This window comes from Paramormyrops kingsleyae, chromosome 9 (genome assembly GCF_048594095.1).
Source record: "Paramormyrops kingsleyae isolate MSU_618 chromosome 9, PKINGS_0.4, whole genome shotgun sequence".
Lineage (NCBI taxonomy): Eukaryota > Metazoa > Chordata > Actinopteri > Osteoglossiformes > Mormyridae > Paramormyrops > Paramormyrops kingsleyae.
The window spans coordinates 13,731,633-13,758,563 of record NC_132805.1 but is presented as its reverse complement, the minus strand read 5'-3'; the positions used below and the strand labels follow the sequence as shown (position 1 = coordinate 13,758,563).

General features: G+C 46.8%; 1 protein-coding gene across 3 annotated transcripts; it reads left to right on the top strand.

Moving 5' to 3' along the window:
• The first annotated feature begins 5,467 nt into the window (after positions 1 to 5,467).
• znf574 (zinc finger protein 574) lies at positions 5,468 to 24,972 on the top strand. 3 transcript variants are annotated; one of them, XM_023810034.2, is made up of 8 exons: positions 5,468 to 5,558; positions 5,661 to 5,755; positions 9,137 to 9,270; positions 11,017 to 12,847; positions 12,936 to 13,410; positions 22,193 to 22,287; positions 23,762 to 24,201; positions 24,398 to 24,972. In XM_023810034.2, the coding sequence occupies exons 3-8, from the start codon at positions 9,139 to 9,141 to the stop codon at positions 24,854 to 24,856; spliced, it is 3,432 nt and encodes a 1,143-aa protein (XP_023665802.1). In that variant the 5' UTR covers positions 5,468 to 5,558; positions 5,661 to 5,755; positions 9,137 to 9,138; the 3' UTR covers positions 24,857 to 24,972. The 3 variants fall into 3 exon arrangements, with proteins under 3 accessions (XP_023665802.1, XP_023665800.1, XP_072572481.1); XM_072716380.1 differs by lacking the exon at positions 5,661 to 5,755 and adding an exon at positions 6,769 to 8,845 and having other exon boundaries at positions 5,489 to 5,558; XM_023810032.2 differs by lacking the exon at positions 5,661 to 5,755 and having other exon boundaries at positions 5,474 to 5,558.
• Positions 24,973 to 26,931: the final 1,959 nt, after the last annotated feature.

The following is a 26,931-nucleotide window of genomic DNA, read 5'->3' as shown; positions in this document are numbered from 1 at the left end:
ATCAACCAATTACATGGCAGTTGCTTCAATGCATTTACGGTTGTGGTCCTGGTCAAGACAATCTCCTGAACTCCAAACCGAATGTCAGAATGGGAAAGAAAGGTGATTTAAGCAATTTTGAGCGTGGCATGGTTGTTGGTGCCAGACGGGCCGGTCTGAGTATTTCACAATCTGCTCAGTTACTGGGATTTTCACGCACAACCATTTCTAGGGTTTACAAAGAATGGTGTGCAAAGGGAAAAACATCCAGTATGCGGCAGTCCTGTAGGCGAAAATGCCTTGTTGATGCTAGAGGTCAGAGGAGAATGGGCCGACTGATTCAAGCTAATAGAAGAGCAACTTTGACTGAAATAACCACTCGTTACAACCGAGGTATGCAGCAAAGCATTTGTGAAGCCACAACACGCACAACCTTGAGGCGGATGGGCTACAACAGCAGAAGACCCCACCGGGTACCACTCATCTCCACTACAAATAGGAAAAAGAGGCTACAATTTGCACGAGCTCACCAAAATTGTACAGTTGAAGACTGGAAAAATGTTGCCTGGTCTGATGAGTCTCGATTTCTGTTGAGATATTCAAATGGTAGAGTCAGAATTTGGCGTAAACAGAATGAGAACATGGATCCATCATGCCTTGTTACCACTGTGCAGGCTGGTGGTGGTGGTGTAATGGTGTGTGGGATGTTTTCTTGGCACACTTTAGGCCCCTTAGTGCCAATTGGGCATCGTTTAAATGCCACGGCCTACCTGAGCATTGTTTCTGACCATGTCCATCCCTTTATGACCACCATGTACCCATCCTCTGATGGCTACTTCCAGCAGGATAATGCACCATGTCACAAAGCTCGAATCATTTCAAATTGGTTTCTTGAACATGACAATGAGTTCACTGTACTAAAATGGCCCCCACAGTCACCAGATCTCAACCCAATAGAGCATCTTTGGGATGTGGTGGAACGGGAGCTTCGTGCCCTGGATGTGCATCCCACAAATGTCCATCAACTGCAAGATGCTATCCTATCAATATGGGCCAACATTTCTAAAGAATGCTTTCAGCACCTTGTTGAATCAATGCCACGTAGAATTAAGGCAGTTCTGAAGGCGAAAGGGGGTCAAACACCGTATTAGTATGGTGTTCCTAATAATCCTTTAGGTGAGTGTATATATATATATATATATATTTAAAACACAAGCCAGGCTGTAGTGCCGACATCATGACTTTCAAATACATACCATTTCATTTAGAGATGCTCTGCTTAGACGGCATTTGTTCTCTATCAGGCTCTTCACCTGTGATATTCATGATGGGAGTGTATCCTGCCAACTCTCCATTTTTTCTTGCTACCGGCCACTGCAGTTTTTCCCCCACTCTTATTCTGTGAAGTTGCTGTCCTCTCCCTCTCCAGTGCTTCCCAGCCAGCTCTCTTATCCTCCCCCTCTTCTTGTCCTTTCTCCCCATTATCTATCCCCCTTCCCCCCCCCCCCCCCAATGTGTCGTTTAAACAGTTCTCAAAACCTTGCAAATTTTTATGCGGACAACCGTTTGAATAAAATCAATTACATAAAGGTAGACATGCCTGCAGACATCTGCATCAGTATACAGTTGTATTACAACTGTATGTTTTATTCAGGCACCTTTAAGAGAGATAACTGAGTGGTCAGACGCTGACTCTTCTGAATGATTGAGCACGTCAACAAAGAGGAATCACATGACCATGTGAACTGCGGTGAAGTTTACAACACGGGCTGTGACCCTGTAACACCCTCTTACTCCTTGATATGAACAACGCGGTCGAGTCCCGAGGCTTTGCTGCCAGTGAGGTGGGCGGGACCTCTGTTCGCTGACTGACCCCCTTTTTGATCACCCTGGGGTCCTCTCCGGTGTTCTCGTGCCTGCTTTGCCTCTCGTCATCGATTAGGGAGGCTTCCGGCTCTCTGGAGCTCTGCACAGCAGAGGCGGTCGGATGAAGGTGAGCCAGTGAGCAGGACATGTGCCAGATGAGAACAGGGGAGGCATATTAAACTGAAAGTCACTTTGGGAGATACATAATACAGGGTGAAAAGGAGAATCCTTCCAAATTCAGCCATTTCACATGCCATCCATCATACTTACTGAGGTAGGTATCTACACCAAATAACACTTATTTTAGCAATAAAATCCTGGATTATGGATCACAGCTGGCTTCTGCCAGGGTCTCTGCTGACATCTAAACCCTCCACCTCTGTGGATAGCTGTCTCAAAGTTTAACACAGAGTCACTTGCAATTCACAGCTGACTGAGGCTTTTCAAAACGTCAAACACATAAAAGCACATTTTCCGTCAGGAGCAGAGCTTGTTTGAACATATGAAGGTTAATTCGTACAGAGATAGGGCATTCACGTTCACCAGGGTCCTCAGCACAATGTCCTTAGTTTTGTTACTTCTGAACTGTTCTGTTTCTCAAATTGTGATATTCAATATGCAGGCAAACCTGACCTCTCTAAACTATACCCATGTAACATCTATTCATTTCTCCCAGGAATGTCTGACATTCAGCTAAAGGGGAATGATTATAAAGTCTTATTGTCATGTGAACATATTTCTGTGAAATTCTTAGCGTCAGGCTTCCGTCATATTATAGTACCAGTATATATATGCCAACAAGAATAACAATAAATAACTAAACAAATAAGATTCAAGAATTGCAAGGGCATATAAGGTACAGTACATCTCAAACCCTGTTCAAAATCATTATCCTGAACATTACCCAATGCTACCAATAATTACCTACACAAACAGTCGCATGTCTCCAGTGACTGCTCTGTGTATAATCCAGGGTAGGCGAGGTTTTTGCTTATGTTTTGTGTGCTATGTCCATCTGTAGACATTTTCCTTTTGAAGAGGACTGGTGTGTGCGTCATGGACACTGTGTCGTGTGTTTTCATGTGTGCAGTGATGCAGTGAGTGGAGGTTAGGGGTATATCAGTTGGAGGGATATTGCAAAGAGCGCCTGAATTTTCACTGTGTTTACAAGATAAAGGTGATGGGCTTGGAGGATATAAAGAAAAAAATGAACTCATCAATTCACAGAAGACAATCAGCAATACATCAGGTGCGTGTTGACACTGCGATATGACTAATGTTGATTATTTCCATAGTGCATAAATTTTGCTTAGACAAGTTGGAATGGAAAAGACTCATGATGTTAGATAGTGAAATTTTTCAGATAGCGAAGGTCCAATACTCTTTTCAAGGTGTGTGTACTTTTAATTTTGATCTTTAAGACAGTACCTGGTACTACCTAACATAATGCAATGAAATTAACCTTTCAGGTGAAAATTGCAAAAGACTGTGATGTAGATTAAATGTGAAAGAATTACAAAGAAAAACAACAGAAATAAAAGTAAAACCAAATATTTCGCCCTTCATTCTGAAAAAGTACTCAAAATATCAAGAGTCTTAAATGAACTTGAGCAGTTTAATTCATTGTAATAGCTTATTATGTTCATTAGCACTACAGGAGCATTATGGGAGTCAAGCTATTGTTGTTTCACGTCTGATGGGGCAGAACTGATGTTTCCATTATTACTCTGATGCTGTTGCTGTGGTTTTCCACAGAAGGGTTACATGTGAGCAATGTTTATTACTTGTTTTTCAACCAAGAATAGTAAATTGATGAAACAATTGGTTGATGTATGGCCAAAATAGGTAGTTTTAATTGTTCATTTGCTTGCTTGCATGACTTTGTCTGCCTGGGTTGGGTTCAAAGGCTTGTGGTTCAAAAGAAGCAGCAACCAAACTGTGTATGTGCCATGTGAGCAGGCTCTTCTCCCATTTATTCCCGTACTACCTGGGACAGCCTTTGTCCTCTGACTCTAAGTGCGCAAGTTGCTAAAAATGAATAGCTGACATATAGCTGAATGGCTCTGTTTCAGTCTGGGTCCGTTTTTATATTTGATCCATTCACAGTACAATCTTGAGTATGCACTGGTGTGAATTTACTGCATTGCAGGAACATTGATGCTTTTCCAGCTAATATCCTTCATTGTACAAATATGCACCAAAGCAAGAATAATTACTGTATCACTTCATAGAAGAAAATTTACATTTTAATACTTTTTAAACTGATAAATGACCCATAATACCTTTAAAATGTATGGACAATTACCTGAAAATTATATGGAGCATGTATGTACGTGTATGTAACACTCATGGGCCCTCAAACCTGGTTTATAACCTTTTTACGAATCCTTGAGCTGCAACTCAATCCAAGGCTTAGCTGCTATGTGCTAACAATGTGGAAGAACAACAAAATTAATGATGTGTGCATATAGTCTCCCAACTGAACTGAATACACTGAATCAGCTAAACGCAGGGAACAGAACTTTCCACCATCTCACTATGAGCTGCTTGCATTTTATTAACCAACAAGTACACTTGTGTTTAAGCAAACCCTAAAATAAATGTGCATGGCGTTAAGCTGCAAAGCAATTACCCATGGGGCAGTTTCCTGTAATACACCTCATCAGGTAAGGTTGTACTTTCAGTTTAGTCCAGTAAATGATATTGACTTTATTTTTGCCATGAATATATCAATTCCCCTTTTGTTCTTGTTCTAAAAATCTGGATTACCTCACTGAAATCCTGTTGTTTTTAATGTGAATATGCCTACTGAAATTAAAAATTTAGAATTTATTTACCAAAAAATAATAAAAATTGTGGAGTGTGGTTTGTTCAGACAGATAACAACATTCAATTTTTATAGAGCTATATACTGGTAGAAAGGGATTTAATTTGATCTCATTACTATAACATAAAAAGGGGCAATTGGTCTAGACTACAAATTATTAGAAGTAAAAATATAAGCCATTAAGTTTAAGTGAATGTCAGAGATCCATTATTAGGTTAGTAATGAAAAAACAAGTCATAAATAACTGAGTCTGTTTTTTAAAGCCAGTATGCCAGCCGTGTTTTAGGATCAGGAAACAAAATTACGGAGCAGAAGTGCTTGGCAAGTTTCCATTTCCTTTCCGAGCTTCATACCATATTCTCATTACCTCATTCATCTGACAAGATATTGTTCTACGAATGTTTAATGTATTTCAGTAAATCAGCTTCTATCTGGAGAACAAAGAATATATCATAAGCATGTTATATATTTTCTGGTTTATTCGAAGTTATAACATTGAAGGCTGTAACGTTATTTTTGTTCCCAATTCTTTATATATAACAACTAGCTTAGAGACTAATGTGGGAGGTTGAAATTAATACATATTTACCTGTGAAATATTCATTGTGCATTAATACTTTTCATCTCAAATATTATGTTAGCATTAACACAATGACTAGTTAATAAGTCACAATCTGCAACATAATCTTGAATCAAAAATCAAAGAACCACGTTTGCTGCAGTTAGAAATGGCGGATTCGCAGTCTACGTATTATTATGACGCAACCTCCCTTCGTTTCATTGGCGCTTGCTAAACTTTGGTCAACCAATGAGCTGCATCGTTACTGGAGGGCGAGGAAGTTCTTGCTAATTTTTTTTCTGTGGACTGGGATATCTGCAGTTTTAGGTGAGTAAATTAATTTTAAAATTGAATGTGCGCGGACAAAAAAAGCTTTTACTTGTCGCTCGAAGTTTGAATTTAGAGGGGAGTATTCACGCTTATTTCTAGAGCTGGCTCAGATGCGTCGCTACCCCGCCGAAGGAGAGGAGGCACCCATTTGGTTTGTTTGTTACTGGGCCGCCATAACACCACCGAGGAAGAGTGTGAGGACTGCCAGCCGCCTATCACGGCACCCTTTTCCTCATGTAGCTGCTGCGGCGCTCGGATGCTGTCCTGAGCCCAGTCCTCCGGCTTACCTCCTATAAACCACTAGTCCCGTCCGTCAGTCAGCCTCGAAACTGTCATGCAAACTAAACTACTTCATTTGGTAACTTGGTATCAGTTCATCAGCCCATATGAAATGCTTAGGCAAGTAACTAGAGACGTAATCTAAGCTATCTGGTAGCATGAAGTCGAAAGTTTAGGTTTCAGTTTCCTAGCCGTTTAAGCCGTTACCCAGCAAAAAAATTCATCAAAACAGTCCGCTAATCTAGTACAAATTCATATTTGCTTCATGACGTATGGTTTTGTATATTCGATACAAAGCGGCAGTTAAGAGTTATACATTTATTTGAAGTAGAAATTTTGTCATAAAGCGTCTTCATTAATTAGTTGCAGACTGACTGCGAATGAAGCCACGCCTAAAATGGATATGCATCATCATCATAAACTAGAAATATGTTTTTGACAGGCAATGGAGATAACACTCCATTGCTCAAGGAGATTTTTTTTATCCCGATGACGAACCCCATGCTTCCTGTAGGTCTGAAGAAATGTCGTATTCATCTGTACACGCATCGTTAGCCTCTTCCCATATTGCTGGTCACTCCTGTGCTGCATGCATCCTTCAGAAATAGGCTACAAAGCTGTTTTAATCTGGTTTCCAAATTCAGCTGAATATTACATTTAGTACAAGTTCCTTATTGTGGTCAGCATGTCAAGAAAAAACATCTGCAGTGTTCTGCATCTATGTAGCCGAGAATTTTCATTTTTTTCAACTAAGTGAAACCATTCTAACAACATTAAACCTTCATTTCAAATTTTTATTAATTTAGTTTTTGTATACAGAAGGCACCCATTTTCACAGCAGTCACATATGAGCTGCAGAAGCTGTAACTAGTGAAATTATGTTTAGTAGTAAATGACTCTTTAAATGGTATTTTTTTTTATCTTGCAGGTGATTAATTGATTGAAGGATGTTTCAGATCGTTTTCAATTAGCATACCCCTGAGTTACAAGCAAGTACCCTCTCTTACTCGTGGCAAAGTTTATGCTCTCTACCTACTTAGGGTATATTCCACTCTATTGACTTTAATCTCCTAACCTTCCCTCGGGTGTCTCTGATCCAGTTTCAAAGTTCACTAGTATTGATTCAGCTTTTAAAAAAATCTACGGGGGGGCATTTGTAGTGACTACAGACTCCCAATGTCTGCAGTACAATTTGCCTTGTGTTTTACATGTTATTTCTTTGCAGCACTTTACTGGCTGTTTGCGGTATAATCCAGTGCAATTTGAAATGCAATAAAATCTCTGCATCTGCGGTTTATGAGAATTGGAGTTGTCAGGCCCTGTCTTCAGTCCTAGGCTGCTGCGTCTGCTGGTTTATCTGCTCACTCATTTGCTTATTTGAAATACGTTTGTATTTTTATTTAGCTGATGCTTTTTCTCCCCAAAGTGAGACAGATAGTGCATCCATCCGTCTTACAGACCCGCTTATTCAGTACAGGGTCACGGTCCTGGAAATCACAGGGCATGAATCAGAGGACACTCTGGATGGGATGCTGGTCTATCACAGGGTGCAGGAAGAGCATGAAAACTCGGCTCGTGCAGTGGCAGGGGCGGGAATCAAACTCACAACCCTGGAAGTGTGAGGCGGTACTGATAACTGCCGTGCCACCTTACTGATTGAAATAATTATTATGCAAATTGAATAATCTTAGCCTTCTCTCTCTCATTACTGGGGCCATTGGCTGCTTAGAGACAGCTGTAGAATCTGCCCACATTATGACTTGGCGCAACCAGGGCTGAGACCAGCTGTCATGGGGGGTGGGCGGGTCTGCCCTGGAGCAAAATGGTCCCACCCATTCTCCCTGTCTGTCTAAACAATGCAGGAAATATGGGGTGACCGGAGCACATGTTCACGTGCGCCTAATTTGTAATAATCTGTGAGATTAACATTAAAAAAGGGACCAAAGTCAGCCGTGTCACAGTCTCTGTAATGCCTGGGAATTCAGTGTATTTCAGCGTACAAACGAGGAGGCGGTTAAGTCACCGTTTTGTTTTCACCTTCCAGTGAACCAGCTGAAAGACAAAGTCCGTTCGTGCGCTGCAGCGGTGGCTATTTATGGCTGATCTGTTGAAGGGTGTCTGTGATTCATCAGACTACGTTATGTAAAGCTGCCCTGTTCTGCCCGGTGTGCATTTCAAAAAGGTTTTCTCTACCAGAACCCCTAGCTCAAGATCGCATTGTGACGTGATTGATATATTATAAAAAATAAAAAATCACTCATGAAGGCGTGTCTCTATTTGATGCAGGAGACATTCATAACTGCTTATCCAGTGCAGGGTCATGGTGTAGAGGAGCCATACATACTTTACTTAGATCTAATTTATGTGTATTTAAAAATTATATATTCAGTGTGGTTGAAAGAGGTGATAGTATTAGGCAAGTAAATTACCTTTAAGGCTAATTTTTACTTCTGCATAGAATCTACGCTGTCAGGTACAGCATAGCCACGTATGGTACATGGATACATGGATACGTTGTACCTGAAAGCATAGATTCTATGCAGGAGTATAAATAAGCCTGTAGCCGTACAGTTTGACAGATCTGATGGCTACAGTGTATAATATAGTCACAACACCAATCAAAATGTGAACGTGAACTTTGACTTTTAATGTTTTAAGCTATGACTTTTCTTGTTTCTTAATCCAATGGGTGGTGTTGCCATGGAGCTTAGCGTTAGACTTAACTTAAAGTGCCAGCATATTAAAACAGATTTTTCAGCCAACACTTTGTAACTGACCATCTGTTAGCACAGCATCCAGCGTCTCTCGCAGTCGCTTGGCGGTTACTTACTGCTCGGGGAGGGAGATGGGGAGAGGAGGTTTTTCACACCCCCAGGGCAGACATGACGCGCTGCGGTGTTCCGCCTGCCGCGTGGCCTGCGCTCTCCGGCTGAATGAGACATACACGCCCTGAGAGAGGCAGATTCGGTCACCGGGAAGGGTCGGCACATGGTCACCTCGTGACTGTAAGCATTAAATATGGCAGATGAAATGTTCTCCTTTTTAATTATTTTCTTTAATGTGTGCTGTGCTGTCCTGACCTGAATGTGTGTGTTTAAGAATCATCTTTGATATCAGGGCACTGGCAGCTGATGTGGAGGTCAGCTAGGAATTCAGCTAATGTCGGCCAAAATGTTGGCCTTCTTATGTTTCAAAGGGGCAGAGGAGCATCGGAGGGAAATCGGGCCGCCTTTTTCAAAATGTCAGGGTCTGGCAGCCGGTGTACCCTCAAATATGTTTGCTCTCCTTCCTGCCAGGGATGGACGACGCCTCTGTGTACATGTGCTTCCCCTGCTACCAGGAGTTCGACTCCCTGGAGGCTGTGCTCGCTCACCAACTCACCTGCAATCCCGAGGCGGCCGAGACGGGGATGTCAGGGCTGCAGGACGAGGTGAGCGGAAGCAGGACCGTGAGGTGGCTGAGGGGTCCGAGCTAACAAGGCGGAACATTGCACCAGTGTTAAGTGGTCAGCCGGCACAGGTTTGGATGCCACGGAACTCCTGGACTTAGCTGCCGGTGTCCCTAACTCAGCTGGGTCGTGGCTTTAGATCCTTAGCGGGGAGGAGGAGAGCGGTGCAGAGCTGTGATTGACATGCAGACTGCTACTTGAGTTGCGGCGTGGTTCAGGTGGGGGCTTGGCGGGGGTGTCTGAGCTCCAGGGTGATGTATCACTCCCACCCTGATGGATTGCTCGTTGGCTTCCTGACAGGGAAACCCCACTGCCACGTCTCGACGCGCCGTAAAATCCTGGGTCACGTGCATGTTTTGGCCCTCGTCCCCGTCAGCTGTTTAATTATCTCCATTTGCATACCATTGACCAAATTATCATATATCATAACTTAATTCTCATAATTTCCATGTGATGTTCAAGAAGAGTTTGCATTTAAATGAACTGTTTACAGAAAGTAGGAATTGAAGAGGCATTTACTCTGAATTTAAATTTCAGCTTTATTTCAAACTCCAATTATGACTGACTAGACATCTGGAAGCTCTTATTTGTCCTTTGAGCCAATGGTTAAGGCGCTTTACGTATCGATTATGCAGCATGTTCTCTGATTCACTAGAGACTGGTCCTCGGGGTGTTGTTTGGCGGCATTAAGAAACCGCGGAGAATCTGTAAGACAATTCAAAAACAGAATCGTCGATAAAGGGAACCATGGTACTTTGAGACGTTCGATTTGCGCTGCTGTGTCGTGGCTGAATTCCTTTATTTCCTGTTTCATATTTTATTGCTGTCCGTTAGGGTAATTCTGAAATGGGCTCACTGAGTCATGTCAGTGGCATGACTCTCAAAGCAGACCAATGTTGACTCACCCCCGCATCTTCGCTCCCTGTGAGCCTGTCCACCAGTCCATGGCCCCCAGTGTCTCGGCTCTTTCTCACATCACATCACTTTGCAGCCTGCAATCCATTCAGTTGGGATGTGTGATGCACTCATTGCTGTGCTATCTAGATTTGTGAGTGGGAATAATATTACCACTAACTTACTAATTTTATGGATTTGAACAGCTAGTAATATGTAGAATTTGTAGAGTGTTCACGTTGCTTTCTCAAGGACTGTTGAATTTTGCATATATTTAACACAGTCAAATCTAGTAGCATAGTAGTAGCTAAACAGAGATTCAGTCATTTTCATTGTCATTTAAATCAGGCTAATAATTCATAAAACCATTCAGATTACGATTTAAAGAGCTTACATATTTTCTGTCATAATCTGGAAATTCAGAAATGTTTAACCATTACTATGAAAGTCCTTTAATAATAACAATTTCAGCATTAATGGTAATGACAAGCCATGAGCGAGTTTAGCAAACAGCTCTGTCTGCGGTGTAGAATCTGAGCCCGACCCGCAGCCTGGTACTGCATTTGTGATAGTCGCACTCTGCTCCCTGTGCTGCCGTGTCCCTGCTGTGAACGAGATTAATGATGTCTCTGGAACTCTCTCATTTATTTATTATTTTATTCTGTTCTCTCAGTCCCAGTTTCACCCAGAGTAACGTTAAATTCATATTAAGAACTGGCTCTGGGATGATTTATGCCCTTTTTTTGTCTTAAGTGTTGTCAGTTGTTCAGTGTGGGAAAGGGATGGCTGTTTGTGCTCTACCTCTCCCTTATCTTCTGTATCCCATATGGACAGAACCTTGCAAAGGAACCAGCCAGCTGTACCCTGGTGAACCCCTGCGGTCCTGAAGGACAAGACCAACCTAGGGACTCCTCCGACCCGCAAGAGCAAAATCCTGTTCCGAAAACGGAATGTGTCCTGGGGTCCGATGTGCAGATCCGGTACCAGTGTGGTGACTGTGGCTGTCTGTTTGACTCGCTCCTCCTGTGGCAGCAGCACCGCAAGCTGGACGAGTGCCAAGGGGCTGCGGTGGCCCCCGGGCAGCTCACTGAGGGCTGGCATGGGGTGGGGGAGCCGGGGGCAGATGAGCCAGGAGAAGAGGCCCAGGTCGAGGCTGCAGTGGAATCGTATACAGAGCTCCGAGACGGGGAAACTGCAGTCAGCCGGGATCACTCTTATCTGCAGGTGGGCGAGCCGGGGAATCTGGGCCCGATGGACCTAGAAGAACAGGAGGAGGTTGAACAGGTCGAGGCGCAGACTGGGCCCGATGTCAGCTGGTCTGTTTTGGAGATGAAGTTGACTGATGCACAGAATGCTCAGGACGGCGGTGAGACCAGCAACTCAAACTCCAAGAAGCGTGGAAGCAGGAGAGGAAAAGCCAGTGCGATTGCAGTGGCCAATCAGAGCCTGCTATGTGTGGACTGTGGGTGTGGCTTCAGGCTGGTTCCAGAGCTGGTGGCCCACCGTAAAACACATCATGGCCTGGAGGGGGCGCTTCACCGCTGCAGTGTATGTGGCGAGAGTTTCCTTAACACCACCCTATTCCTCTACCACCGTAGGCAGCATAGAAAGAGGGAGCATGAGGAGGAGAGTCAGGAGGGCACTGGGCTGGAACTGGGGCAGGAGGTACCTGAGCTGGGGCAAGAGGGCGCTGGAGTGGGACTGGGGCAGGGGGTAGCTGAACAAGGGCAGGGGGTTGTTGGGGTAGAACTTGGGCAGGAGGTATCTGAGCAGGGACAAGAGGGCGCTGGAGTGGGACTGGGGCAGGGGGTAGCTGAACAAGGGCAGGCGGGTGTTGGGGTAGAACTGGGGCAGGAGGTATCTGAGCAGGGGCAAGAGGGTGCTGGAGTGGGACTGGGGCAGGGGGTAGCTGAACAAGGGCAGGGGGGTGTTGGGGTAGAACTGGGGCAGGAGGTATCTGAACAAGGGCAGGAGGGAGCTGGGGAGGTCCTGAGGCAAGAGGGGGCTGAACAGGAGGCTGGACAGGGGCAGGTGGAGGCTGGACAGGGGCAGGTGGAGGCTGGACAGGGGCAGGTGGAGGCTGGACAGGGGCAGGTGGAGGCTGGACAGGGGCAGGAGATAATTGGGGAGGGGCAGGAGTGGACTGAACAGGAGGCTGGACAGGAGCAGGTAGAGACTGAACAGGGGCATGAGGGGGCTGGACAGTGGAGCATAAATGCACCAGGTTCTGCTGATTCTCTACCAGAGAGGGGAGATGGGTGTCAAGATGCCACACTGGAGGCAGCAGAAGCCCGAAAGGTTTCAGAACCGAGCGCCACCCTGACTGCCAAGGCCGATATGGAACATCTCGGTCCAGATGCGAGTGGTCCGGCCACGACAGTGAGCCCCAGCTTCCTCTGCGTGACCTGCGGCTTGGCCGTCAGCACGGAGCCGGAGCTGGTGCAGCACCGCAAGACGCAGCACGCCCTGGGGGAGGTGCTGCACCGCTGCCCCGAGTGTGGCGAGGGCTTCACCAACACCACCCTCTTCCTATATCACCGAAGGCAGCACCGTGGCATCACCAAGGGCCCTGCGGGGGCCCCGGGGACGGGCACCCACCAGAACCCATCCAGAGGGGCTTCCGTAGTGCTTTTTGACGGGGTACGGCTGCAGAAGAGGCGAAGAGGTGAGGCCTTGTGGAGTTTCATGTGCACCTGCGTCGTGCTCGGCGTCCCCATGATTCTAAAAGCCAATGCTGTCCACGGTCTCTGCAGAGGATGGGGCAGAGGAGGCGGACAGGACCAGCGACGTCACAGGGAGCTCCAGCCAGCCACCGAGAGCCGAGCCGCCGTCAGAGCCATCGCCGGGCGGTCTGGCCACGCCGGCTGAGCTGTACCGGGACTGGTCACGCACGCCGCTGCCCCACGCCTGCCCCTACTGCGAGCTGACGTTCACACGCCGCTGCCTGCTCCGCGCCCATGTCTTCAGCCACACGGGCAAGAAGCTGTTTAGCTGCGAGGTGTGCGGGAAGGCCTTCTCCTGCCCCAGCAACCTGATGCGGCACAGCCGCACCCACCTGGGCACCAGGCCCCACTGCTGCCAGGTCTGCGGCAAGTCCTTCTCGCATTCCAGCACGCTCAAGCGGCACCAGGCTGCCCACGGCCAGCTGGATGGCAGCACCCAGCGTCCCCACGCCTGCCCCGACTGCGCGGCCAGCTTCCAGACGCGCTCGCAGCTTCAGAGGCACAGGTGAGGGCCCATCTTCGCCAGGAAGCGGGCATGAGCAGAACTTGGTCCATCTGGGGGGGGATTTATTGTGCGTAACCAGCTTGTATTTTATGTAATTAAGACACCATTGATTTTGAAATGATTGCATTACTGTAGTGATCGCTGTCAGCGCCCGTCTAAAAGTATTTTAATGAACGTGTTTATTCGAATAGATGATTCTGGGAAATTTACAGGCTCACATTGGCTTTAGTACTTAGCGATCACCGTAATGCATGCTTAGTGGCTCGTGTATAGCAATTAGCGGATTGTCTCGGTTTCCCAGGATTGTATGGGGTGGGGGGCTGACATTAAGGGAAGGATGCAGACGTGTGCTGGGCCAGCCTGGCCCTCCATTTGTAGGCTGACAGGCTGAGCTTTCGGACAGCAGCTGAACGTGGTGGGTGTCTCAGCCATCTTGAAGGGCCCTTTCCCCCAGGAACCAATCACAGCCAAGGGAAATGCAGAAAACAGTCAGGGGTGATTGTCATTGTTCACCCCCAGTAATCAGATATTGACAAACAGCATACACACACTCGCTCTCTCTTTATATAACTTGCTTTCTGCTCTCATAATTAAGTTGGAGTAATTCCAAATTCAGTGTGGCACAGTGGCTCAGTGGGTAGTACTGTTGCCTTGTACCTCCATGATTGGGTGTTTGAATCCTACTTTCCTGATTGGCATCTCTAAATTGCCCGTAGTGAGCGCGTGTCTGATATACAGGCATTCCATCTAGGGTCTACACCAACCTTATGTCATGTGCTGCCTGGGATGGGCTCCAGGCCCCCATGACCCTGCTCAGGAAAAGGGGTTGGAAGATGGATGGATGAATTATTTAAAATTAATAATGGGGATCCAGATTTTTTCAAAGGAAATGAAATTCAGTGTTTCAACATTTTTTTTTAAAAGTCCACTCTTTTTCCATTTTATTAAAATCAGAAGTATTTAAAAACTGTGCTTCAAAAAATTAATATAATGGGTATAATTTGTTCCCCAATAAATGCAAGTAAGTGAGCAATTTATCTGAGCTGCTGGTACTGACAGTGAGTACTCGTGCTGCTGGTAGTAACTGACCCATGAATACCTGCGCAGCTGGTAGTTGATGTCCTGTGAGTACCCATGTGGCCAGTACACAGTTTCTGTGTTATCTGTGTTAGTGGTACTCACTGTCCCCTGAGTACTTATGTCGCTTCGACTGACTATCTCCTGAGTACCCATGCAGCTGGTACTTGCAGTCCCTAGAATACACATGTGGCTGGTACTCATTGTCCCCTGAGTATCTGTACGGGTGTTTCTTGCTGTCCCATGAGTACCTGTAGGACTGGTATGCACTGTCCTGTGAGTACCCATGCAGCTGGTACTGATAATGTGATCCCTGTCCATAAAACTCAGAGGATACTTTCGGTGGAGAGAACTCCGATGCAGATGATTTGTAGGTTTCGGAGTCATTATCTCTCTTGACGGAAACAGACTATGACGGCAGAGGTGGCTCATTTTAACACTGAGGCCCAGACAGTGTAATGTGTTTGCCCTTGCCGTGGGGAGGCAGGAGGGGGAGAGTACCCAGTGTCCATTTGTCATGGAATAGGGAGGGTATGAGGATTTATGTCAGGGGCTTGCAGTAAACGCTTACAGAGCAAAATGGTGATCAACAGAAATAAATGCACACACTGGCTGTAAGGTGTTAAAAAGGTTGGTTTAACAGTCATAGTGAAGGATAGGAGTGCACTGCCCCCACGGTCAGTGTAAGTACATTTGGTGGCTGGTGTGTTGACACATTCTAAGCTGCGATCAGCACTGTTAGCGAAGCCAAGGGCTTGGGAGAATTTAAACAGCCATCTCGGGGATCTTTAGAGCCGGTAAGTCGTTCTTCTGTGCTGGGAGACCGTGGGGGGCCGCTGTTCCTCTCATGGTCAGGGGCTCCATCTATAGCAGGGGAGAGGTGTAGGTCTTTGGCTGACCCTCCCGGGGGGGAAGCGTCAGCATTTTCCTTGTGACCAAGGAAAGGACGAAGAGGGAGAGCAACACGCGTGCGTTTTTTTTTTTTTTGGGGGGGGGGGGGGGCATTGTTCTCCTCAGCTGACGAGGCAAGAACGTCAGCCAGAGAAGGGCCGCAGTGCTCCACATGGGAATGGAAAGGACCCCAGAGAAGTAAGCGTGTGCGGGCAGGAAGCCATGAGGCTCGGCTGGAGGAAGGGGGAAGACGTGCTGGCCAGCTCCTAACAACTGCCTGGTGGAAACAGTAATGGCTTTGCTGGGGTACTATTGAAAGTGTGTAATTAAACTGTGGGAGCGCCTCGTGCCCAAGCTTCCTCCTTGGCGGATGATAATGAAACACTGGCGTGATGCGGCCTCTCCGCTCAGAAAATAAATGTTTGCATATCCTGCCATAAATGTCAGCCCCTCCGTAATTGTCGGCTTGCCAGCCTCGCGGGCTTGTTTGTTGACTATCCTGCGCTGCTCTCAACCACTAATTTTCCCTTGAAATCTGCTGCTCTCAGCCAAACCGGCGGTGTTATCGTTTTATTTTTAACTGATCCTTTATGGTGTCCTCGGCGCGGGTCCTTTCTGGTGTTCGAGGCTGCAATCGTCCTTCTGTCTCAGAAGTGTGGCCCTTTCTGTGGGCACTGTCTTTCCTGATGATTATGCAACAGTGATTTGTTATCGTTTCAAAGACAAATTATGGCACATGATTTGCGAGTGTTGGCCTCGAGCAGGGGTGTCAAACTCCAGTCTTGGGGGGCCGCAGCCCTGCATATCTTAGTTGTTTCCCATTTCCACCACAAATGATTTGGCTCAAGAACTGTGTGGTAGTTAGCACAAGGAGTTGCAAGAAGTTGAATCAGGTGTGTGAGGGGAAATCCAAAGATGTGCAGGGCTCCGCCCTCTAGGACGAGTTTGACACACCTGGCCGAGAGGATAAGTCTGGCCTGAGGGTGTGTGTGTGTGTGAGGGTGTGTGTGTGTGCGTGTGTGTGTGTGTCCATGCGTTTTTGTAGTTTTGTAGGACCTGATTTCCCCACAATGTGTTGAGTCTAACTTTTTAACACATGGAATACAATCAAAAAACTAAAAATGCCAAAAGTCTTGTATTTTTTGGGTTACTCATGGTTAAGGTCAGGACTAGAAGATATGGACAAAAAAAGATCATATCTCAATATATTTCAGCTGAATGGCAATATATAATATTTATCTGAATATTTTTATGAAGTGGGAAAAATTCAGTTGTAAGTCAAAGCAATACAAGATGCCACAAAAACCATGACAGATTAATTTATAATGAACAGGCCTACGGTATCTGCAAGTGCTTTTCAATAACAGTGCAATTATGCTACAGGTTAAGAACACAATGCAAATCTAAACAAAATATTTAAATGTAAACTGGCTGGTCTAAGTGTTCTGCACATATATTTGAAATTACATGAAAATGTACCCTACAACACAAATATAAAAATGTTATATGATGAAAGAAAGTGACCTCTCACATGGTCTCAATTATTTTAACAAACAAGCTAATAAATTGTAGTCTACATTTTTTTTTTTTATTATAAATATACTGGTTTTCCTTAAAATATTGTATACAGCTACACTGCTCAAAAAAATTAAAGGAACGCTTTGAAAACACATCAGATCTAAATGGGGGAAAAAATCATGCTGTATATCTATACTGATATGGACTGGGTATTGTGTTAGGAACGAAAGGATGCCACATTGTTTGATGGAAATGAAAATGATAAACCTACAGAGGGCTGAATTCAAAGACACCCCAAAAATCAAAGTAAAAAATTATCCGATAGGCTGGTCCATTTTGCCGAAATTTCATTGCAGCAACTCAAAATCGTACTCAGTAGTTTGTATGGCCCCCACGTGCTTGTAGGCATGCCTGATAATGTCGGGGCTGCTCCTAATGAGACGACGGATGGTGTCCTGGGGGATCTCCTCCCAGATCTGAACCAGGGCATCACTGAGCTCCTGGACAGTCTGAGGTGCAACCTGGTGGCGTTGGATGGACTGAAACATAATGTCCCAGAGGTGTTCCATTGGATTTAGGTCAGGCGAGCATGGGGGCCAGTCAACGGTATCCATTCCTTCATCCTCCAGGAACTACCTGCATACTCTCGCCACATGAGGCCGGGCATTGTCGTGCACCAGGAGGAACCCAGGACCCACTGCACCAGCGTAGGGTCTGACAATGGGTCCAAGGATTTCATCCTGATACGAAACGAACTTGCTGAACAATGTCACAGGCAGCATAATGTTCTCCGCGGCTTCTCCAGACCCTTTCACTTCTGTCACAGGGTGAACCTGCTCTCATCTGTGAAAAGCACAGGGCACCAGTGGTGGACCTGCCAATTGTGGTATTCTGTGGCAAATGCCCATCGAGCTCCACGGTCCTGGGCAGTGAGCACAGGGCCCACTAGAGGACGTCGGGCCCTCAGGCCACCATCATGAAGCCTGTTTCTGATTGTTTGCTCAGAGACATGCACACCAGTGACCTGCTGGAGGTCATTCTGTAGGGCTCTGGCAGTGCTCCTCCTGTTCCTCCTTGCACAAAGAAGCAGATACTGGTCCAACTTATGGGTTAAGGACCTTCTACGGCCCTGTCCATCTCTCCTAGAGTAACTGCCTGTCTCCTGGAATGTCCTCCATGGCCTTGAGACTGGGCTGGGAGACACAGCAAACCTTCTGGCAATGGCACATATTGATGCACCATCCTGGAGGAGTTGGACTACCTGTGCAACCTCTGTAGGGTCCAGGTATCACCTCATGCTACCAGTAGTGACACTGACTGTAGCCAAATGCAAAATTAGTGAAAAAAACTGTCAGAAAAGATGAGGAGGGAAAAATGTCAGTGGCCTCCACCTGTTAAACCATTCCTGTTTTGGGGGTCGTCTCATTGTTGCCCCTCTAGTGCGCCTGTTGTTAACTTCTTTAACACCAAAGCAGCTGCAACCGATTAACAACCTCCATTGCTACTTAACGGACTAGATCAATATCCCAGAAGTTAAATTGACTCGATGCTATACTCTAATTAAAAAGTGTTCCTTTAATTTTTTTGAGCAGTGTATATAAATAGAAGGTAGTAAAGCCAAGCTTGTGAAGTAGCTCATTTTGAGGTTGTCTTATCTAAGCATTTTATTCTAGCTTAAAGATTATGGTAAGGACTTCCCTACCATCTGCTAATTGCTAAGTTAAAATTGATCTGATATGATAACTTGCAATTCTTGCACTGGCACTTAAAAAATAATACCATGCTTTGTGAGTGAGCTACTTAAATACAATCACTTATTGCAGCTCTTCTTTTCATACACAGGTTCAGCTACACACAGTCCACAATCGATCCTATCCATTAATAATAGCCAACCTCTAAAATTACTTTTTGTTTACACTTTAACAAGTGTCCATGTGCAGTTCATATAGCTATTGTACTGTCCGATGTGGTTATACAAATTTCATGAACGGGGTTAACCGCGCCCTCACTGGAGTGCACGTATGCTGTGACGGGGTTAACCGCGCCCCCACTGGAGTGCACGTATGCTGTGACGGGGTTAACCGCGCCCCCACTGGAGTGCACGTATGCTGTGACGGGGTTAACCGCGCCCCCAGTCGAGTGCACGTATGCTGTGACGGGGTTAACCGCGCCCCCACTCGAGTGCACGTATGCTGTGACTGGGGTTAACCGCGTCACAGCATACGTGCACTCCAGTGGGGACGCGGTTAACCCCGTCACGGCATACGTGCACTCCAGTGGGGGCGCGGTTAACCCCGTCACGGCATACGTGCACTCCAGTGGGGGCGCGGTTAACCCCGTCACGGCATACGTGCACTCCAGTGGGGGCGCGGTTAACCCCGTCACGGCATACGTGCACTCCAGTGGGGGCGCGGTTAACCCCGTCACGGCATACGTGCACTCCAGTGGGGGCGCGGTTAACCCCGTCACGGCATACGTGCACTCCAGTGGGGGCGCGGTTAACCCCGTCACGGCATACGTGCACTCCAGTGGGGGCGCGGTTAACCCCGTCACGGCATACGTGCACTCCAGTGGGGGCGCGGTTAACCCCGTCACGGCATACGTGCACTCCAGTGGGGGCGCGGTTAACCCCGTCACGGCATACGTGCACTCCAGTGGGGGCGCGGTTAACCCCGTCACGGCATACGTGCACTCCAGTGGGGGCGCGGTTAACCCCAGTCACGGCATACGTGCACTCCAGTGGGGGTGCGGTTAACCCCGTCACGGCATACGTGCACTCCAGTGGGGGCGCGGTTAACCCCAGTCACAGCATACGTGCACTCGAGTGGGGGCGCGGTTAACCCCGTCACAGCATACGTGCACTCCAGTGGGGGCGCGGTTAACCCCGTCACCTCATACGTGCACTCCAGTGGGGGCGCGGTTAACCCCGTCACAGCATACGTGCACTCCAGTGGGGGCGCGGTTAACCCCGTCACAGCATACGTGCACTCCAGTGGGGGCGCGGTTAACCCCAGTCACAGCATACGTGCACTCCAGTGGGGGCGCGGTTAACCCAGTCACAGCATACGTGCACTCCAGTGGGGGCGCGGTTACAAAAAGAGTAATAATAATGGTTGCGTGGACAAATGGAGACCCAAGCTTTAATTGCAATCTGGTTGGAAGAACAGATTTAACAAGATCAGGATGACATGACAAGAAATAAAAAAGTTTGCTACAATATACCAGGGCTGGAAAATTTAAAAATCTAGTGATGTGATTTTGTTGCAGTGAATATTGGGATATCAAAAAAGGAGTTCAAAGTAAATACATTTCTCATAGAGCTATCTAGAAATGATTTAAACAGCACAGGTGAAAATGATTATGATTGGTTGAAGAGTGCATGCAGAGCTTATGCAAAAGCAGCGGTGGTAAACTTTACACTGATTTTAAACATATACTTGATAATCTTGCAGTGTTAATTTTGTCAAAGAAAATTTTGACAGTAAGGATTTGGTGACAAGCTTTTATTTCATGACTAAATTGTAACAACAACGTAAATGAAAAAATAGTTTACAACGAAATTACGGCAATATCTCAGTTCGTTATGCTCTGATGAGTAAAGATGAGACGAAATTCCTGGCTCTGTTTTGGCAGACAACCTAGATCACAGTAGCCATCTCAAAGCATTGGTTGTTATCCGTTTTCACAGTCTCCATGCATCTTTCTCATTGGATGATTTGTTTTACCCGCTTTGTGCATGTCTGAGCAAATGGCAGTTCCAGTATAACTAATGCTAAGTTCACACTACGCTGTTTTAGCCACGATTTTTCGCTCGCCAAGAGTTTTGGGAAATTGCTAACAAAATGTCCCAGATCTGAGGTAAATCGGTGTGCAATCGGTGCTGGCAAATCGGCGTGCGATCACTCTCTGTGAACTGTTCACAGTGCGACCCAACAGAGTCGCCGAAGCATTGCAGACGGCCGCCAGATATCTACCAGGCTAAATATCTCGACCTGTCGGCAACTCCAAATCCTGTAGGTGTGAAAGGTACTGGCAATGAGTGTGGCGATGAGCCACAGCCAAGGAGAGCGTAAGACACGGGGTGAGGCGAAACCCGAGTGAGTAATTTAGAAAGGTGTATAAAGTTGAGTTTCTTTAGGAACTGATCTTAGTGTTGAGGGACACACACACATGTGCAAGGGTGCATCTTGGCGAGAAGTATCTTCCTGAAATTAAAGCGAGATAAGTAAGCTCTGTCTAGCAAACAGGACAGACACAAGCTTAATGCTTAGTCTTAAATGCCACACTAATGTCCCCTTTTTGTTGTTTCATGAATTATGTATTATGTATTTTCTGTTTTTGAAGAAGGGCTATTGTAAATTGTGAAGGTTTTGCACATGGTTAAATGGGTGTTTGATAGGTGTTTAGATGCCCTAATAAATATTATTACCGAATAATATGGCCATACAGTTAAATTTGATGGGTGTTTTAATGCCCTAATAACAAAAATGAAACAGGGAAAAATATAAGTATGTGTTTTTGATGTAGGCAGAAAAAATACGGCCTGTAAAGTAAATATGATTCTATTGCGCTTTTTCTAACAAACTTTAGGCGTTCATTTTAATATATGAAAGAAGTTTGGTAAGTCAGTAACGCATTCTCAGCCTAGATAACTCATCATCATAGGGTATGTTTGCTTCTCAAGGGAATTTATACAGCCAGGAGAAATATCCTTCAGCAAAATCAATTTCAGTATCGTGAACCTGTCTGAGAAAATGATGACTTAAAATGATTAAAAGTAGACTAACATTAAACCTTAGTTGCACACTCTAAATCTTAACTAAAACAAAACAAAAACAATGACTAACTTGGGACTTTAATCCAACTACCAATTTCCAGTAAGTGAGTAAGACTAAAACTAAATTAAAAATTCTTGCCAAAATTAACATTGTAATCTTGAAAAGGGACAATCATTAAAATTGTAAACTTTATGTTTTGTTTCCTAAGATGCTTTGGTGAAACTTAAACCCCCCTCATGCTATAATGTCCGGTCAGTATGGAAAAAGCCATTCAACCCATCGGACTGTCGCAGTCTTTGCTGTGTGAGAATTGCATGTGTTGGTATCAATATCGCACATTGCCCAGCCCTCTAATATACTTGGTACAGAATACCCCCCCCCCCCCCCTTGTGTTGTGATGTCATTCTGTGGTGCTTTGTTTTCCTGCTAGTGGAACATCAACACAAGAAGGTGCAGTGGAAAAGTGTCCATAGTTAGGATATGTGTCTGTTATCTGTCTCCGTTCTCTACCCCTGCAGGCTCCAGCATGCTGGTAACCAGTTCAACTGCTCAACCTGTGGCCAGTCGTTCAAGCGTAAAAAACACCTGGATTTGCACTCGCTCACACACCAAGGTACGCCTTCCCCACCATTCCGCTCTCCTCTCCTCTTCCCCAGCAGCGCTAAGGATCCCGAGCGTAAACGGGAACGTGGGGTTTTTCTCTGCAGGAATTCGCCTCACACACTCCGACTCTGGGTATTAAGTCAGCCGCATAAAGAATAATCCCTTTGCCTAATCCTGTTAAAACAGTCACCCTTTGGTGCTGGGTATTTTTTTTCTGTGTGAAGAGCACAGGACTTCTGGGGACAAATGCTTTAAAAGAGTGGTAAACACCTTAAATGCATTGCAGTTATGACTTTAATGTGTTCAATAATCGTTTTAAAGATGTAGTACCTTTGGAATCTGAGAAGTCTCAGCTGTGACTGAATGACTGGGTAGTACTGCGGACCTGATGGACTGTGTTAGTACTGCGGACCTGATGGACTGTGCTATACCTGTTATCAGCAGGTGCTGACATGGGAGTTTCCAATCCTGTCTTTAATTAGCCCATAGTGTGATTGTGTGAGTGAGTGTGTCCCTTGTGATGGACTCGTGTCCCACGCCTGGTGCCCCATGCTGCCTGGATCCAGCCTCAGGCTCACTCTGACCCAGCACTGGCTACACAGTTATGGAACAGGGATGGATGGATGGATGTTAACACAAAATAATTATGCTGCAAATACAAATGTAAATCACCATGCCATGTCTTCTTAAAGCATTTTCAGTGTCCAAAAAATAAAAAATAAAAGCTCCCCTCACTTCAAGAGCAGAACTTTCCTAAAAAACTACTAAATTATTCCTTTTTCTCACTTCCATATCAAAGTGCAAGAACGCAATCTGATGGCGGGCGCATCCCGAGTAACGATGAGCTTTCCATTAGCGTGACTCTATGAATGTGGCATCAGGTTCCCTAGCAACCCAGCTCCGGTTTGCTTCTGATCGTTACATATCGTTTGACAAAAATAGACGTCTGAACGGACACTGGGAAGTCCGTATAGCTGTAGCCCTAATGTATAAGCTACAGTATATACAGTATCTATGCGTCCTTTGGTCTGTGCCACAGGATATGTATACACACCTGATGTTTCTTCCATGCATACTGAGAAACACTACATCTTACATGCTTTAGAATTAATTCCTACTTCTGGTGAAGGTAAATTTTTGATTTTAGTGTGGAAGATGCACTGTTGCTTAAAAACACATTTATTATGTTTTTTCCGATTAATTTACAGTGCCTCTGAGCTGCCTTTGCGGAAAATGTGTGATATCAGGTTCCCTAGCAACACAGCATTGTTTCTCAGCATGTATATATACTTCTTTATTTATTTTGTGCCTTATTTATTTCACACTTGCACCCGATTCGCAGTCAGTTTGCGTGATCTGCCACCCTTATCCCGGAGCTGGCTGCCGGACATGGTGTCTGATTAGCTGCCTCTCCAGCGTGCTTTCCATGGGTCGTGCCCTCTGCCCTCACAACTCCCCCCCTCCCACCGCTTTTGCCTTTTCAGAAAAGGAGCCCAAGACATGTCCCCACTGCTCCGCCCAGTTCCTGAGCCAGGCCGTCCTCAATGTGCACTTGCGCCGCTGCTCCGGGGAGGATGATCGGGCGCGGGGCAGGGGCAGGGGCCAGGGCCGGGGCAGGAGCGTGGGCCAGATGGAGTGCGACATGTGCGGCCACTGCTGCGTCACCCAGGAGGGCCTGGATCTGCACCGGCTGTCGCACACGGGCCAGACACCCCTGCGCTGCCCACTCAGCCCCTGCCGACGGCGCTTCGCCACCAGCGCCGCCCTGGAGGAGCACGTGCTGGCCCACTGCCGCCGGCTGGCCTTCAAGAGCCCCGACGCCACCCCCAGGCCTTTCCGCTGCGAGCACTGCGGGAAGGGCTTTGCCTACGCCTCCACGTTCCGGCTGCACATGCGCACCCACACCGGCGAGAGACCCTATGAGGTAATTATGCCGCTTTCCGGGGGGTGTCTTTAGCTAGTGTGACGTGGTGCCGGGGCTCTGGAAAGAAAATTCTGGGGTTTTTAAAGACTTTATTCTCCACAAGTTTTTCTGAAACTTTGACATCCAGTGGAAGCATGGGTAGTGTGATAAGAATGCTTAGCTAGCCATTCTTCCCGCCTGTCTTTCCCATCCTCAGTGCTCCCAGTGCAGGAAGCGCTTCCGCCAGCTGCCCCACCTGCAGGACCACGAACGGATCCACAGCGGCGAGCGGCCATTTGTCTGCTGGCTGTGCGGGAAGAGCTTCTCGGTGGCGGCGCGGCTGACGGAGCATGCCCGCACCCACAGCGGCGAGAAGCCATATACCTGCACACTCTGCCCACGCACCTTCCGCTCACGCTCCAACCTGGACAAGCACAGCAAAGTGCACGGAGACGCCGCCGCCGCCAAGGGCACGGCCGGCCAGGGTGAAGGCGAGGCCGCTGTCCGCACCATCGTGCTGCTGCAGACCTCCACTCCCGTCACCTCTGCCCAGAGCCAGCCACAGGCCGAGGTCTCGTTCCCGGGGACGACATCTTCTGTGGTCCTCCTGCACCCCTCCGTATCTGTAGTGGATGGACAGGACATCCAGCACGCCATTGAGTTCATCATAGAGTAGGACCTGGAGAGTGGGGGGGGGGGGGGGTGGGGTTTTCAGGTGGGTGTCCTACAGCTGAGAAATGTGTGTCTGGATGCACAGGGCTTGTAATTTTTAATAAAATTGTTCCCATTTCACTTTGGTCCCTGAAAGTCATTTTATATGGCAAGACTCACTCACTGTGACCTGGCCACCGCCGCAGCCGTGACCCCGAGTCGGATCGCTCTTGGCTGTAAATCCGGAGGCAGGAGTACAGCCCCTGACAACAGATGTGGACAGACGGAGGTCAGCCGGCTCCTCCGGGATGGTGCAGAGATGCTCTTCGTACATGTGGTTCAGCACGGGGGCTTGCCGTATTCCCCACCCCCCCGGCGCGTTATTGACGCGCTCTCTCATTTAGATCAGGTCACTTGCCTGCTGTCCTCGAGCTGCGGGCTGCGGGCTGCCTCATCGTGACACCTCAGGGGGCTCCTTCGAGTAATCACACCCCGCTCACCAGGCTGGCTTCCACTTCAAATGTCAAGGCCGTTACTTAAACAGAAAAACAGTCTTTATTCTGTAACGCAGAGACTCGTTTTTTCATTTAAGCTGCTCCATATAATAAGATGTGACCATTTTATCTGTTTGATTATACTGTCTTAATTCAGTTATTAAGAGTATAGCTTCGAGGCAGTTGGCCAGCTAACAGGATTTGGCTGCACTTATGTAATTTTTTAAATAGGAGTATATACTTTTGAATGTCTTAACTAATTGGCACGCCCCCAAAGATGAGCTATGTTAAGTCAATATACCTTGAGAGCACTAGCATGCTGTGCAAACTCTACATGGATATAAAATATTTCCCGGGGCCTTGATTAGCAAGGCAGATGGAGTCATCCAGGGCAATCTCTCCGCTCTCATGTCACGTGGGCCCCCGGAGTCACTCAGGGCAGGGTGGGGTGGGAGTGCCAAAACAGGGCCAATAATGGCACCATGATCCTGAGTGAGCCCCAAGAAATGTAAGATGTCGGTCCAGTGCGTTGCTGGGCCCTTACGCACTAAGAGTTATTTACAGGTGCCCATTACCCAGAGTTAATGTCCTTGAACTGTGGAGGAAACTCAGCCGGAGTCCACTCTCACGCCTTTGGTGGGATTGAGGCACACAGCCCTGAAGTTGTGAGTCCCTACGGCACCTCTAGTCTGTCTTAAATGCTTGATAGTAGTCTTAAAATGTCTCCGTGGTTCATTTCCTCCGCTTAGTTCTGCTGTCAGCACCCTTTGGGGGGTGGGTCCATCAGCAGCTGCTTCTTGATTAAGCGTCAGGGCATGACGGACAGGACAGCAAACCAATCAGGTCACGATTGACAGGCCGGGCGTCAAGTGGGGAAGCGCCTGGGGAAATGACCAAGGAAGGAGTGGCTTCATCAGAAAAAAACAGGGAGTGTTCTGCACTTGATGGCTGAATGTAAGTGGACATGCAGCCCATATGTGGCAGAAGGAGGCGTGTTAGCCGACGCACAGCTGTGGATGTCATGGGCAGTTAACTGCTCGATTTGTGGGGCCATCCCAGTGGTGCCCCAGTCAAATTAACGTACGTGACCCAGTAGAAACACAAAGTTGCCTGGTATCACATCAGATGCAGCTACGTCTGCAGTCCGAAAGAAGCGTGTACCAGTATTCAGGCCTCCGCACTGGCTGATTGGGAGGAAAAGGGTGGGGTTAATACTTTTATTCAAAATACACAGCAAATGATTTGTTTTATTGAAGATGAGTAGGGGGAAAATTACAAACAGTAATTCAAGCTATTGTAGTACCTGGGACCCTGTAGTGGGTGAGCTATGGAAGATGGATCTCTAGTATGGTAATACCTCATCAGTGTAGATATCTGGACATAAACAGGGTACTCTGGGGATGGTAAATTAATCCAGATGTGACCTTTAAAACAATCAATTGTTTAACACGTTAATTAAAGAGCCTATTGGATGGGCTCATACTTCTACGGGACCCTTACTCCAGGTTTAATTTCAACTCCTGTTCTTAACCACAAAAAACATCAATAAAGATGATTACTGAACTGTGCAGTTTCACCTCCAAATTAATCTGCGCATCTTTCGCTT

Coding starts and splice junctions, on each gene's coding strand:
- znf574 (XM_023810034.2), top strand. CDS start 9,139: ATGGACGACGCCTCTGTGTACATGTGCTTCCCCTGCTACCAGGAGTTC. Junction 9,271..11,016: donor TGTCAGGGCTGCAGGACGAG/GTGAGCGGAAGC, acceptor CCATATGGACAG/AACCTTGCAAAGGAACCAGC. Junction 13,411..22,192: donor TCGCAGCTTCAGAGGCACAG/GTGAGGGCCCAT, acceptor CTACCCCTGCAG/GCTCCAGCATGCTGGTAACC.